General features: G+C 47.4%; 1 protein-coding gene across 2 annotated transcripts in view; it reads right to left on the bottom strand.

The window, feature by feature from the left end:
• Window positions 1-15620, bottom strand: part of Map3k9 (mitogen-activated protein kinase kinase kinase 9) — a 63775-nt gene that overhangs the window by 21271 nt on the left and 26884 nt on the right. For both annotated transcript variants that reach the window (XM_028782153.1, XM_028782154.1), the window contains exon 3: window positions 4300-4480. In XM_028782153.1, coding sequence (XP_028637986.1) covers window positions 4300-4480 — 181 coding nt within the window. The remainder of the gene's footprint in view (window positions 1-4299; window positions 4481-15620) is intronic.

Below are 15620 nucleotides of genomic sequence, written 5' to 3'. Positions count from 1 at the left end.
TGGTGGTGGTGGTGGTGGTGATGATGGTGGTGGTGGTGGTGATGGTGATGATGGTGGTGGTGGTGGTGGTGGTGATGATGGTGGTGGTGTTTCTGTCCTGGAAACCCTTCTCTAATGGTTTCCCACTAGGCCTGTGAAGATGTCTCAGGCCGCCTACAAGAGGAAGAAGTCAGTGTTCTACCTCCAGAGCATCAGTGAGGGAAGTTTAGCCACACCAGGCTTGCTGGACCATCTGTGGTCTGCTCCACCTGGAGGCTTAAGAGTGGAGGAGGAAGAAGAGGAGTCACCCAGGCTGCCCAAGCTGGCAGAATGGCTGTGCCTATTCCCCCCTTGAACAAGAGCCCCTGCGTGCCCTAAATGAGGTGTTCACACTCCCTTCCTACTAAGAACAGGCATGGGACCTGGTAAGATTCTGTACACTTCCTATCATCACCAGAAGCAAAGAACAGAACCTGAGAGAAGCAAGGCAGGATAGTAAACATGTCATCCTGTGAGGAGAGGTAAGGGAACCAACAGAGTGCCCAGTTGCTGTGACTAAGGGCTGGGGCAGAGACATCTCTTCCAATCACTTTCTCCCTGTTTCCAAGAAAACTGTAGCTGGACACACAGCAGCTCAAGCTGCATTTGGCGTCTCTTCAGGGTCAAGCGGATAGTAAGCAAGTGCAGACATGGGGCAGGGGCGCTGTGTGCAACATACAGACTGTCCCTAAAGCAAAGTCCAGCTCGTGGCCGTCAGCCTGGTCTCTTTTCCTGCAGACTGTAATGCAGAAGGAACTGCAGTGCACATTAAACCACTAGGAGAAGGACAGCGAGGGAACCAGGAGAACCTGGGTCTCATGGGCACAGCCATTCTGCCTGGACTACTCCTTGAAGCAGAAATACAGTTCTTTGATGTAAGTGTCCACATCAATTGGTCTCCTTGTGATACCAGGTTAATTAATACATCAAACAAGGCCTTATTAGCATCAACCTCACTAGTGTGTGCTAAGACACTGTGAGTGTTAGCCGTAATGGACTGCCATTTTGACAGATTGATAGCAGCTGCCTATCAGGTCAAACACTTCACAAGTAGGAAAACGTACTCCCCAGAAGCACTTCATTCTGCACCTAGCATACGGAGAGTGAGTGCAAAACAACATCTGGAGGAAATTAAAGAATGAGAATATCTCACATTTATGGATCAGAAAACATAGACACTACAGTGTCCACACACAACCCAATAATTCACAGAGTAACCACAATTCTTCTGAAAACCTTAGGTGTCATCCTAGATGGTGACGCCTATAATTCCAGTACTTGGGGATATGAAAGCAGGAGGAGCGGGAGGTCAAAAGCATCCTGGCCCGTATGTCTACTCTGAAGCCAGCCTGAGTTGTATGGAACCAGTTTTAAAGCAAGGGAAAAATCTCGGTTGCTTAGTAACAAAATGATGTTAAGATGTATAAAGAATGACAGTGGTCTCAGAATGATGAAAACAATTTTTAAGGCAAAATTGGAGGACTCTCATATCCTAACTTCAAAACTTACTACAAAGCCGGATATTAATCAAGAAAGGGTAATATTGCCTTATGTGCAGACACTGACATGTTAACAGAGAACTGTGAGCCTGGAATAAACCCTCGCATTCCTCATGAGCTGTTTCTGACAGAGATGACCGAGTGTTTCAGTGGGAAGAGAACAGTCTCTTCAATGCATGGTCCTGATATAAACAAACAGATGTGAAAATATAAAGTTTGGTTTCCGCTTCACACCACATAAAAAATCAAATCAACGTGGATCAGAAACGCAAGGGTAAGAATCAATATTACAAAATACTTAGAAGGAAACAGAGCTAAGACTCTTCATAGCCTTGGCTGAGGCCATGCATTCTTATGACACCAAAAGTCAGGTGATAAGAGAAAACCAAAAAACATGAGGAGTTCAAAGAATGCTACTGAGAGTTATCCAAAAAACAGAGTGGAAAAAATATTTTAAAATCACATTTTTTGGGGGGGGGGGTTTCAAGACAGGGTTTCTCTGTATAGCCCTGGCTGTCCTGGAACTCACTCTGTAGACCAGTCTGGCCTCGAACTCAGAAATCTACCTGTCTCTGCCTCCCAAGTGCTGGTTTTAAAATCACATATGAAATATATATGTAATATTGAAATATTTTAAAACTCAAAAATAACATAAGACAATCCAGTTTTTAACTGGCAAAAGAGTTGAATAGACACATCTCCTGGGGAGACACACAATTTGAGATGAACAGCCATTCAGGAAATGCAGATTGACAACACAGTGAAACCCTGCTTCACAGATGAGGATGGCTGTAACTAAAACAGCAGTGCCAAGTGGTACACAGAAGTACCAGAGTTAGTCTTGGACCAATGACATTTACTCAGAGCATTGTGACCAGAACAATTTTCTAGGCCCTCGAAAAGTTACACATATACTTAATTGCTTGACTTCATGCAACTAAGGTGCATGCTCAAGTAAATGGCAAATGTATGGTCACAAAAGTATCTGTGTGTCTTCCACGGCAGCCTTGTTCATAACATTCGCCAAAGTAAAAACCACTCACTACCTATCACATAGTGAATGACTGAATAAACAATCATGGCCTGCCTGTATCCTAGAATACTAAAAAGCCACACAAAGAATGAATTTCTAATGAACTACCACATGGATGGACCTGAATACATCCTGTTAAATGTAAGGTGTGAGTGACAGAGCACCAGGCATCCTGCTGACCCACTGAGTGACGGCAGTGAGCGGCTGATCCAGAGGCAGAGAAGGTCAGGCTGGGAGACAGACAAGCAGGAGGCATGCACTTTCTCTGAGGTTACAAATGTCCTTTAGAAATAGTGATTGCAGTGGGTTCAATGATGGCCCTAAAGATACCTGCTGATGTTCTAGAATTTAGAATCCATATGTGGACTGGATCTCCTCTAGGGTCTTTAGGATGGAGCCTGCTATACCTGTTTCATACTTTTGGCCTCCAGAGCTATGAAAAAATAAAGCTCTGCCGGACAGTGGTGGCGCACGCCTTTAATCCCAGCACTTGGGAGACAGAGGCAGGTGGATTTCTGAGTTCGAGGCCAGTCTGGTCTACGAGTGAGTTCCAGGACAGCCTGGGCTATAAAGAGAAACCCTGTCTCGAAAAAAATAATAAAAATAAAGCTCTATGGGCTTCAATCCTCTGGTATGTAGACACGTGTTAGAGCAGTGCAGGAAGCCGGAAAATGTGGTGACTGATGCTCAAGTCACTCACTAATTTATTGACGCTTGTATAGATTTAGTTGGGTTTTGTTTTTGTTTTTAAGAGACAGGGTCTCATGTATCCCAGGCTGGCCTTGACCAGCTTAACTTCTGATCCTCCTGCCTCCACCTCTTGAATACCGGGGTTACACACCCACACCATCACACCTAATTTTCTACATCTAGGGTCCTGTGCATGCTAGGCAGGTAATGTACCCACTGAGCCACATCCCAATCCTAAAGATAGTTTTATAGATGCTAAAAAGTATTGACTTACATACTGTAAAGGGTAGACATACACAAATACAGAAGCACACACACACATGCTCACTCGGCCACATGCCAGGAAGCACTCACTGGTCCTAGACTGAGGTGCACTGATGACCTTTTCTTCTTTATGTGAAGGTATCACTGCTGTCCTTCAGACAGGACAAAGTCTATCCTACAGTTGCTCATCTTCCTTCAATAGCAGCATGATTTTTTTTAGAGCTACGTCCTTGTGACCCCTTGAATTGATATTTGATAGGAGAAATGGCTGGCCATGTCTAGTCTGTAACTTCGGTTCTTAGGGCCTTCTGAGGACCCATCTATTCCCTTTCCTAGATAAGTATCCAGCACACGGAGCCCTGAGTAAAAGAGTAATCAGGTAACTAGAGAGGATGATTTCCAAATAATCAACAAAAAGACAGCCCAGAGGGTAGCCATTAGCGCAGGAGTTTACAGGGAGGACAGTGGGTGAGTCCTCTCAGGCGGGCAGCAGCAGCCCTTGGAACCCAACCTCTGAACCATCAAGCTGCTGCTTGATGTAGGGTGATTCCCCACCCTGCAGGTCAGAGATGGAAGTACAAGGTGGTCCCCGAATCTGCGGAGCTTTTCTGAGGCACCATCTACTCCAGAAAGTGCCTGCAAGTACCACAGCATCCCCCAGCAACACGGAAATCAGCAGACTGCTCTGAGAGGTCACACAGACCTGCTTGGAGTGCCTTGGGTCCTGTAACCTCAATTCCAAGTCCTGAAATGTGCAGGCAAAACAGACCTGGGAACTTGGAGGCTGCACCTTACCTCCACACATCGCTGCCTTTGGAAAACATGGAAGCACGGATGACTTCAGGCGCCATCCAAGCGTAAGTTCCCGCCGCACTCATCTTGGTGGTCCGGTGCCATTCCCGCGCCAGCCCGAAGTCGGTGATCTTCAGAATCTTGTTACTCAGGTCTCCATTCTCCACTTTCTGCAGGATCAATACTGAGCGAAGAAGAAAGCAATACAGAAGAAACCAGATAAGCACTAGTCACAGGGCCACGTATCCACCCACCGCCTCCTGCAGGTGCCGCCACTGTGCACTGACAGCAGAAACCCAATTTTAGCCCCTACATGTTCATTCTGCAGCACATCTCTTTGTTAGCAGCACCTCAAGTCCCTGCAATGCATTTCACGGTAGCCATTTCAGGCTCGACATCCCTACCCAAAAACTATCCAGAGGTCAAGTCTATCAAGGTGAAACTCTTCTGGTCCCACACACACGGGATACGGGTACTCAGGTTGCACTGTCTTCCTGGTGTCACAATGCAGGGCTGGACCCCAGGCAGCGGGCTGACAGGAGCCTGCTTTCCTACAGCAGAGTGACAGAGGAACTGAGTCACACACACCCTTCTGAGGAGCAGCCACCTGGGCTCCCTGCATCAGAGCACACCTAGGTTATACCCACCCACAGATCACAGGGACTGGAGATGCATGCTGGATCAACAAAATGTTCAGCGTCTAGCCAGCTCTGTGACCCTCTTACGGGTATATCCTACCCACCTTCTGACACTGTGACACTGACAGCATCTACACAAATCTTAGACACATGAGGCCCATATGCTGTGGGTTGGACACCGCTGACATTCTTTTGTTTTGTTTTTCAAGATAGGGTTTCTCTGGCTAGGCTCAACTCATAGACCAGGCTGGCCTGGAACTCACAGAGGCCTCCCTCTGCCTCCCAAGTGCTGGGATTAAAGGTGTGTGCCACCACACCCAGAGATCTTAAGATTTTTGTCATAATTCTCAGGCAAGTCCCCTAACGAGTTGATAAATGGCTGGTAAGCGGAAGGTTGGGGGTCAGAGACATACACGTGCACACACTCATGATATCCTCAGTGAGCATGGTCAAAGAAAAGGAACTGGTGCAGGGTGACTCCAAAGCATTGGCTCTCGTAGGATGGCAGCTGTGGTGGCCCCCACGCCCACATATGGTGGTCCCAGCCATGTAGCCTGGTGGGAGATAATCTGGCTGAAAACCACCCCAAACCTTGCTGACTAAGCTGTCATACTGTAAACCACAGAACTTTGCTGCGTGCAGGACTAAGAACTGTCCAGAAAAATGCAGGACATGCCTCCTTATCCCAAGTGGGATGGCTCAAAGGCTTTGAGTGAGCATAGCCTCTGTAGCCAGACACAGCCTTCCCTGAATCTCTGTTAGTGAGACTTCAGAGCAAGAAAGAAGGTTCCCTCTTTGCTCCTGTGAGGAGGAAACCTGCTACAGTGTATCACTTAAATTGTAAAAGGGATTCAGCGAGGCCCCAGAAAACAGTTAAAATTATACAGTTAACTCTTAGTCCTGTGCACCAAGACAACCTAGAGGCTTCCCACTATCCATATACTACTTAACGTAAGATGTCTTACACTGCAGACCCTGATAGCAAAGACCCTTCTGCAGTGAAAGAGTAGGTGCTTCACGACACAGCCACACCCTTCTCTCCACTCCTACTCCCATCCCCTGAACTGTCATATACTGAAGAGAAGTGGCCCAAGGAGCTCCAGGTCCTGTGTGCTTCTTAGAAAAACAGCAGTGTGCCCCAGGATTATCAGTAGCTTCAGACCTGGAGTCTGGAAAGAAAACAACCCCACCCTAGACCTAATGGACGAACCCTCCCTCCTCTTTCACACGCTCTCTACTCCAGACACATCCCTCACCATCCTGGCTTCCCCCACCCAGGTGCCTGAACAGATACAAACCAAGAGAAGGAAAACAAACTCCTCTCTATCTAGTGACAAAAACAAACAGACAAACAACAAAATCCCTTCCAGAATCTTCTGAGGCAGAAACAACGGGACAGCAGACATTCAAAGAGTCAGGTAAGTGGCACTAAGGAAAGTCCCCATTCCCCTTCAGAGGCAGGGAGTGTCTCTCTGAATATACACTGAGTGGGGTCCAGTCACCCAAAGCTCTAGGTGGCTGGGATAGGAGAGAGATGTTTCTTATCAGTCTGTCAGTATGCTTAAACAAGATGCAAGACTGACAGGGTAAGAATCAGCCACTGACTGTCTGTCTACATGGGGTATACTGCTATACAGACCCGTATACAGGTCAGCCTCACCTGCTCGCCACTGTCCCATCCATCTCAGACTCAGCTGTTCTTACCCTTTGTGAACTCCATGACCTAGAGACCAACCCTCATCAACAGAGGGGGACAATAATCTGAAACCCGTCGCTACCTCAGCAGGCAGTAGCAGGTCATAGTGTTCTGAAGTACGGGTCTTCCCAGCACCAGGGCTTGTGAAAGCTTTCCTTTACACTGCTATTGTACTCAAGATGAAATATGGAACAATCAAGCGTTATACAGCCAACATCCAGTGGGCTACCCCTACCTGCTGCAGGACATTGTCATCACCCAAAAGGAAGTCCTGTGACCACTAAGCAAATATCCCCAACTCTTCTCTCCTCCCAGGCCCGACACCCCCAATCTGCTTTGACCCCATATGAAGACGTCATAAAAGAGAACGCTACAGTGATATGTCTCACTTTCCTTAATGTTTCCAGGTTTGTCACGGTATAGCTTTTATTAGTACCGCATTCCTTCTCATGGCTAATAATATTCCACTGTGATAAATTCGTGCTGTACACTACATAGAAGGACAGCTGCTCAATTTGGATCAAATGCTGTGTAACTGAACCTGGCTGCTTGTTGTTGCTGACGTCATCTTTCGGAGTCCTTTAGTGTCTCTAAGAAGTAGGAGGATGACACTACCTGTTTCATCCATGTCAAAAGAGATGCAAAGGGGACAGGAGCAGAGTCCACATCTCTCACTGCACAGCCTTGCTCTCCGTCTCAGTGCTATATGATCCAGAGCAAGAAGGACATTCTGTCTCTCAGGCTCGACTCAGTTTGCTCAGTGCTACAGCCCATTAGCTGGCCCATTGCTAGCTCTTCCTCAGCAGCCAAAACCAACTGCACGCAATCCAACCGCTCGTACGTCTAAACACTCCCTGCTGGAGCATATGGGTGTCTATCATCTTTTCTAGGATGGCACGGAATCTGACCCCTGGAAGGTAGAACCCTCATTCTCTTCTAGAATCTATGACGTCCTGCTCCAGGAACCTTGCATAGGGCCAGGCTCTTGGCAAGAACTCCCTCGTGCCTGGCCAATTATTGACCTGTGTATTTTCTCTGACTATACTTTTTAAATGTTAATTTTAAAAAGTATTGGAGGTTGATTTTTTCAGAGAGGAATAGAGTCAGAGAAAGTAACACCTCAGCCAGGGGTTCCCCAGTGATTGACATACTGGTGCAATGTGGGTGGTGGGCTACAGAAGGGATAATTTGGAGATTCGGCCTGGGATGTCCGCACCAGTTACTTAGGCACCCTGTGGCCATGATACCTGACAGAATCCACCTAAGGAAGAAACAATTATTCAAGTTCTCTGTCAGAGGATCCACCTCAGTCTAGCACAGTGGGGAGGACATGATGCTCACTGCAGAGGATGGAGTGGCAGTGGGTCCTCACATTCCAGCCCTGAAACAACTGAGCTACAACTTTTCAAATCCTGCTCTTAGCATCGACTCATGACAGTCAGGCCTCACGCCCCAAAGCCCAAAGGTCTATGGCCCATTACTTTGCAGTGGGCTTCATGGACTAGTTCTCCCAGTTTCAAAATAAGAATTTGTATTTATTTGTGTGTGCGTGTGTGTGTGTGTGCATGTGTGTGTGTGTGTGTGTGTGTGTGTATTTGCTCAATGTATTCATGTGAAGGTGTAGATGTGCTCAGTGTGTGTGCGTGTGTGTGTGTGTGTGTGTGTGTGTGTGTGTAAATGTACTCATGCTACAGCATGCAAGAGCAAGTTAAAGGTCAGCTGCAGGAATCAGTTCTCTTTCCATGTTGGTTCTGGGGATCCCGGCCGTCAGTCTTCCTGGAAGGCACCTTCAGGCTCTAAGGCTCTCCACAGCGGCTCCAGTTCCTTCTCTTCCCTCATTCACTCTTTCCATGCTCTTTGGTCGTCCTTGCTGTACGCTGTGGATGTGTCTTCTGACCCAATGCTGGGTCTTTACTCCCTGTCACCGTTTTCTAAGTTCTAAAAGCTCTTCCTCATTTTCTCCTCTGTTTTGGGGGAAAGCAGTACAAGCTCCTGGACAGCAGCTGCTCCTGTGTAACGGGTCTAATGTCTACTCCCTGTCTTCTTGTCCATTTTCTGCCATTTTCTTTTTTTCTTGAAGGGCAGTGCTTTAGTCTCTAGAGTACTTTACTGAGTCGAGCTCATCTGTCGTGATTCAGCACAAAGCTGTGCCTGTGTTCAGAGGTGCACTACTTAAGTTTTAAAGGTGCACACTGAAATATTTACACGTACATTGATAGGGTGTTGGTGATTTCCTTCAAAGTAATAAATAGTGGGAATACCCAGGTTACAGAAGGAACAAGAGCTGTGAGTTGGTACCTGACGAGGCAGAGGAGGTCCATCATGCCATTCTCCTCATGTAGGCTCATGTCTTCCACAGGAAGAGGAAGAAGGAAAGAGGGAGGGAGAGAGAGGGAGAGGGAGTAGGAGAGGGGGGAGGGAGAGAGAGGGAGGGAAGGGGAGAGAAAGGGAGAGAGAGGGAAGAAGAAGGAGAGAGAAGGAGAGAGAGGGACAGGGAGGGACAAAGAGAAAGAAGGAGGGAGAGGGAAGGACAGGGAGGGACAGGGAGGGACAGGGAGAAGAGAAGTAGGGAGGAAGACACATCATAGCATCAATGCCTCTTCTACCTACAGGAGACCAATCTCTGAGCCATAGCAAGGCAGAAAAAAGAAAACCACAACAGACATGAACCAGGATGTGGGTCCTAGTGCTCCCTGTGAAATCCTCTCCAGGACTCCATTTCTCTACCTGACACTCTCAGTCTGTAATTCCCTGAAAGCTTCATCGGTCTTCCAGGACTCGGTCAAGCTCTGCCAACTGTCTTGAGGTAGGAAAGGTAAAGCCCAAAACCCGAGGGTAAAGTGGGTGACTCTATGCTAGAGAGAAAGCAAAAAGCCCAGGCCCTCACCTCTGCAGCCTTTAGGGCACCCAAGCTGTCACTTAAGACACTTCATTCCTGCACCACAATGTCTCCAAGGGAAGGGGGCTAAGCTAGAGCCCCAGCCACACCCAGAAGCCATGAGTACCCACAGAGCAGCTGCTAACACGGAGCGACCTGTCTGCACTGACTCAGCAAAAGCCCAACAAGAGAGCCTGGCCAGGGCCCACTAGCAGGCACAACAGTACAGCCAGGGCACAACCCCAGCCTCGCGCAGTCCTGGCCCTCTGCCCGCTCTATCCTTTAGGATGGCCAAGAGAGACTAGACTTGCTTACTGGGCAAATGATTCACTGCCTAGACTCCCTGACTCCAGGCTCCAGCAGAGGTGTGGTGCTGCCTGAGCACCACAGGGAAATGGCAGCAGTAGCTGCGGCTGGTGGAGTTCATGTCAGCAGAGTCTCACCAAGTTCCACCCGCACAGCCAGCAGAGCTAGGCTTCCCCACAAGCACTCACCTATGGAGGGGCGAAGAAAATGGAGTCTTTGGGCACTAAGGAGCCACCCCTTCTTGGAACAGACAGGCAAAAGATAAGGACAAAGTACTCGATGCAGTGATCTTTCCCTGGGTCTGAGGGAGCCAAGCTGAAGCATAAAGGCCGCTCCTGCAGGGACCACAGGGTTCTTGATCAAAGTGTGTCTTGACTGAGGCAAACACAATCAAGGAATCATGAAATGCTTCTTTTAAACCACCTCTGGCACTGCGCTACAAATACTCATTCGAGGGCCCTCCATCAGGCACTGAAGGAGCTTTACTAACGGTTTCTAACTTTTTAATTATGTCCTTTCTGCTTTAGAAAAATGTCTTTATGCTTCTCCTTAAAGCTAGAGTGTACCCTGACTTAGAAAACAGTCCCAGCTAAGGGCTACAGGGCCTCAGTGGCCTCAGCGCACAGAGTAACTTACACTCATCATCATCTTTAACCCTCTCAGCAAACAGGAAGCCAGGTGTATCACTACGTACGCCTACCTTCAAATATGGAGCCTGGAATTCACACATAGGAAAAGCAGAAGCCAGACATAACCGAGTCCTCAGTCAAGGCTCCAGGTTACCATGCTATAGTGTGCAGCCCTAATAGGACACTCTGTTGTGGTTTGTTGTAGTGGTAGTTTTGGTTTTTGGGAGACAGGGTTTCTTTCTGTAGCCCTGGATATCTTGGAACTCGCACAGGAGATCAGGCTGGCCTAGAACTCACAGAGCTCTGCCTACCTCTGTCTCCCGAGTGTTGGAATTGAACATGTGTGCCACCATGCCCAGCCCCTAAGAGAACAGTTAAAGGGAGTTCACATTCCATCAATACACCACCACCTATGCACATGTGAAAACCAGGAGGAGAAATGTCCACACTTTCTGTAACACATACAGCCATTCAGCAGCACATCACAGCCGGAGGCAGCTACCCGCCTGGGGCCTTTTCCTGTCCACAAGTGTCCCTAAGCCTCCAACTCCAGCAGTGCTAACAAATGAGAGTGAGCTGTAAGGGTTAAAGTAGAAGGTTGGAGTCGGCACTGTCAGTGAGAGAAGCCAACTGAAATCAAAGCAGAATCGCACTGAGGCACTCGCAGTCTGGCAGCCTATCCTGGAAGGCCAGGCATTAGAGACAGGAAGAGCCTGAACATCTATGACCCACAGCTGGTCACCTCAGTTGTTCTCTCTCCCTGCACAGTAACAGGATCCACTGATACACAGTTCCAGAAGGGCATAATGCAGTCAGTTCAAGGATAGCCAGTTAACTATTGGTGTTAACTAGCAGTTAACTAGCAGTGGCATGCAGCTGAGGGCCTTTGGTCCTTGATCTTTACTTCCCCTGCCACCTCCACATCACACACACACACACACACACACACACACACACACACACACTGTGTGGCCTGGAAGAGGAAAGTGACAGCTATCTAGGACCATCAGGCCAGGACCATACCTCGAGCCTGCAGCTGTGAGTAGAACAGAGATGCTGCACCAACCCTGTTAGGTTTCTACTGTTGTGATAAACACCAGGACCAGCGCATCAAGTGGAGGAAAGGTTTATTTCATCTTACAGCTCACAGTCCCTCAGAAAGGACAAGCAGGGCAGGAGCTCAAGACGAGAACCTAGAGGCAAGAACTGAAACAAAGACCATGGAGGGGTGCTGCTTACTGACTTGCTTCTCACAGCTTGCTCAACCTGCTTCCTTACATAATCCAGGACCACCTGCCCTGGGTGACACCACCTACAGTGGGTCAAGCCCTCTACCGGCCAATTTGAGTTGGGATGTCTCAACTGACATTCTCTCTTCTCAGATGACTCTAGCTTGTGTCAAGTTGACAAGAACACTAACCACAGAAGTAGTCTTTTCCCCCTCTAAACCATGTGACTGCCTGCTGTCTGTGTTTCTATATACACTCTGGTCTTCAGAGCTTCCGCCAGAACATCCCATTAAGCTCTGCCTACAGGAGTCTATGCATCTGCACTGGCAGCTTCAAACTCTTCCACATTCCTCCACAGATCAGTTCTAGGGGGCTTGACCTAAACAGTCAGGCTCATCATCATAACAACCATTTCTCAGGACTAACGTTCTGAGTCATGGCTTTTCTCATTGCTGTGGCAGAATACTGGACAGAAACAACTTCATGGGGGAAGTTCTACTCTGGCTCACAGCTCAGGGGATCCAGTCCATGACAGCAGGAGTACAAGGCATGGCTTCCACAGGATCAGGAAGAACAGAGTACAGGTAGGAACCAGGACCAGGTTCTAAGTCTCTAGCCCCAAACCTTCGGTCCAGTATCTGCTATCTACACTCCACGCCCAAAAGGCATGTGCCTCCCCAAACAGCACCCCAGCTGAGGACACATGAGCCTGGGAGAGACATTTCCCAATCAAACCACAGCATATGTGGAATAAAGCTCCATGTCTAAACAAAAGCAACAGCCTGGCAAACAAGATCTCAGTGTAGAGATGTACAGAGCCCCTCTGTGCTGCTGTGAAGTGAGCCAACCTGAAACATATGCTTCAGTGTATATTTTTAAAGTATTATGTCACAATCTATAATAAGTTTTGGTATAAACCGTTTTGCATGAAAAAGTCTGTATACTGAAAATCCAAATGAATCAGGTACCATGCTAAGCCCCAGGAGTTGAAAAGGAAACTGAACTAGAATTCATAAAGATGTTTAACCAGCAGGAAAAAGCCAGAGACCTTCTCTATCTCTTATAAGCCACATATATGCTTTGGTTCTTTCTAACTTTCCTTCTGTTTGTTTGTTTGTGTGGTTTGGTTTGGTTTTGGTTTTGGTTTAAAAAGGAACCCAATGTGTCCCTGGCTGGTCTTTAGCTCACACCATGAGCCAAGGATGGCCTTGCTCTCCTGATACTTCTCTCTTTGCCTCCTTAGTACTGGGGTTACAGGCATGGATAGATTCGCTCGGCATCTTTCATCCTGTTTTGAGAAGGCCATTCACTGTTAACCAGTGAACACTAGCTAGCCTTTAACTCCTTAGCTCTTGAAATCCTCCTGCCTCAGATTCAAAGGAGCTGGGAATGCAGGTACATGCCACCTGCTTTGCCTTAAAGAAACTTTGCAATATTAAACTTTACATTTAATTAATTATGTTATTGATGTGAAACAAATACCTAAGTAACAGTGACCTCCTTTGTTTTTTTTAACTTAGTCCATCCATGTGCTACTTAAAATTCTTTTATCAGCATAGATATGCATCGCAGTAGTACAGCACTTGTTCAGTGTGCACAAGGGCCTGAGTTCAACCCCAACACAGCAACAATAAAAATTATGTCTAAAAGATAGAGTAGAGGCTGGGAAGAGGGCTCAGTGGGTGAATGTACTTGCATTAAAGTCAGAGGGTCTGAGTCTGAATCCCCAGAACCCATGCCAAGGGGAGATACATAGAGGGAGTCCCTAGGGCTCCTACGGGAAGGTGGGAGGCAGAGCCAGGGGGATCCCAAGCTCACAGGCCAAGTGACCTGGCCCATACAGTGGAAAATCAACAGAGACTCTGTCTCAAATAAGGTGGAAGGCAAAGACTGACACCTGGGGTTATCCTCTGACACACATATGTCCACCATAACATGCATGTGCATCCACATGTACAAATGCAAACAGACACACATGCACACACACACACACACAGACTCACACAATACAGTCGACAATTTAATATTAACTATAACTACATTATAATAAAACAGTAATATGCAAAAATAAATAGTTCACTTTAAATTTTGACTATTCTGTCTGTCTATCTTCTGTCATGGAAAAAGCAACTGAAAGACATATAGCTAAATGCTAACACTGGAGATCTCTGCGTAACGGAGTCCAGGTGACAGGCTTTCTTTATGTTTTTCCATACTGTCTAAGTCATGGCATTTCTACATGTAGTTATCAAATTTGAAGTCACTTAATAATTGCAGTGGCTACTATTTATGCACTCCTTCTGTATCCCAGGTTCGCCACAAGGCTTCCTGTACGTGGTGCCTGATCCTCTCTTCCTGGCATCCCTGTGAGCTGCATAGCATCACCATTTTACCCACGAGAAGGCTGGAACTCAATGTGAGGTGTCTTTTCCACATCTAAGAAGAGCCAGGCCTGGAATGTCACTCTGGCTCCTCAGGTCATGCTCCTCCCACACGGTCAGACATTGAACAGTTATGTGTCTACAGGACCCTCTGTTTACCTATCTACAGCACTGGGGCCATCTTCTGTCATGAGAGTCTTAGACTATAAAAAACTGGGCAGAAACCTCCTCTAATCGTAAAGTTTAGAATCTAAACAAACTAGTTCTCACAGCCCTGCTGGACACACTACCCCTGCAGGTGGCTTTCTGTATGACACTCTCCAGGTGACGGGTGATTCTCATTGATGTGGTAAAGAAAGAAAACATGCATTTAGAAAGGAACTGAATGAACAGAGAAACTACCAAAGTTATTACTGACCCTAATTCTGCTCCTGAGGGCAGAGCTCCTTCTACCAGAACTCTGGGGGTCTTAGCCTAAAAGCAAACTACTTGAAAACTTTCTGGGCCAGCCTTTTATACCTAGGTCAAAAGCAAGTGTTTGTGATTGTCGTAAGGACAGTCTGCCCGGGTGTTGTGGTAAATGCTTGCTGGCAGACATTTCTCCAGTCGTCCAGGAACTATTCAGAACAAGTATGCACTAAAAGCATGAGGGTCAAGGCAAGACATTAGCTTGAGTAAGAACAACAGCGCTGGTGGACAGGGGAGAGGTCTGAGGTGTGCTGTGAGTGGTGTGCCAGATCCTGCAGACTCCACGACATGCTCTACCGGCAAATCCAGGCAAACCATCAGAACATCAGTGTTGTGCTGGCTGCCAAATCTAAGAGGCTCACAAATGCAAGCATAAGAAGGAACAATGGCGAGGGATTCCTAGGACTCTGAAGGCCTGCTTTTTCCATGAGAAGGAAACTCTCATGATGGGAATGTGCAACCTGCAGGCCCCACACAGCTAGGGATCAAACATACATTATCAATCCAGGACCTCCTCCATCTTGACTTCCAGAATTTTCTCCCATCACTTCTTTAGACCCTAGGCTACAAGACAAGACTGGCCCATCTCACATTCCCTACTGACCTCTAAGGCCCTGTGGCTTTGTCAATCCCTATCTCACTACCCTTTCCCATCAAAAGCCACTCCTCTCTACTCATGACAAATCACCATCAAATTACCTGTCGTCTTGTCTAAAATGTTGTCTTACCCCGTGACTCCAACCCAGGACAGGAGAAAGGGCCTCAAGAGAGTAGTGACAAATGCACGAGTGCGCGCGTGCACACACATACACACACACACACACACACACACACTCAAGCAGATATCAAGTCTCAGATCTCAGGACTCCATTGGGTACCAGCAATCAATCTCAGCCAACCCTGGGAGAAACATTAGTCACTGCTCACCCACTGCAGGAAAAAGCCGCTTTCACTCCTCCACCAGGGAGGTTCCACTTGTTAGGTCCAAAAGAACTTCATATTACCAAATTCTATAAGGCAGAAGGGACATATGGCTATCAATGGTGTCTACTCACATACCAAAGCTATACCAGGCTCCCTCAGTGCCACAGCACCTGTC

Source organism: Grammomys surdaster, unplaced genomic scaffold (genome assembly GCF_004785775.1).
Source record: "Grammomys surdaster isolate TR1022 unplaced genomic scaffold, NIH_TR_1.0 721, whole genome shotgun sequence".
Classification (NCBI taxonomy): Eukaryota; Metazoa; Chordata; class Mammalia; order Rodentia; family Muridae; genus Grammomys; species Grammomys surdaster.
Note: the sequence above shows the minus strand (reverse complement) of the source record. Positions and strands in the feature narration are given on the sequence as shown.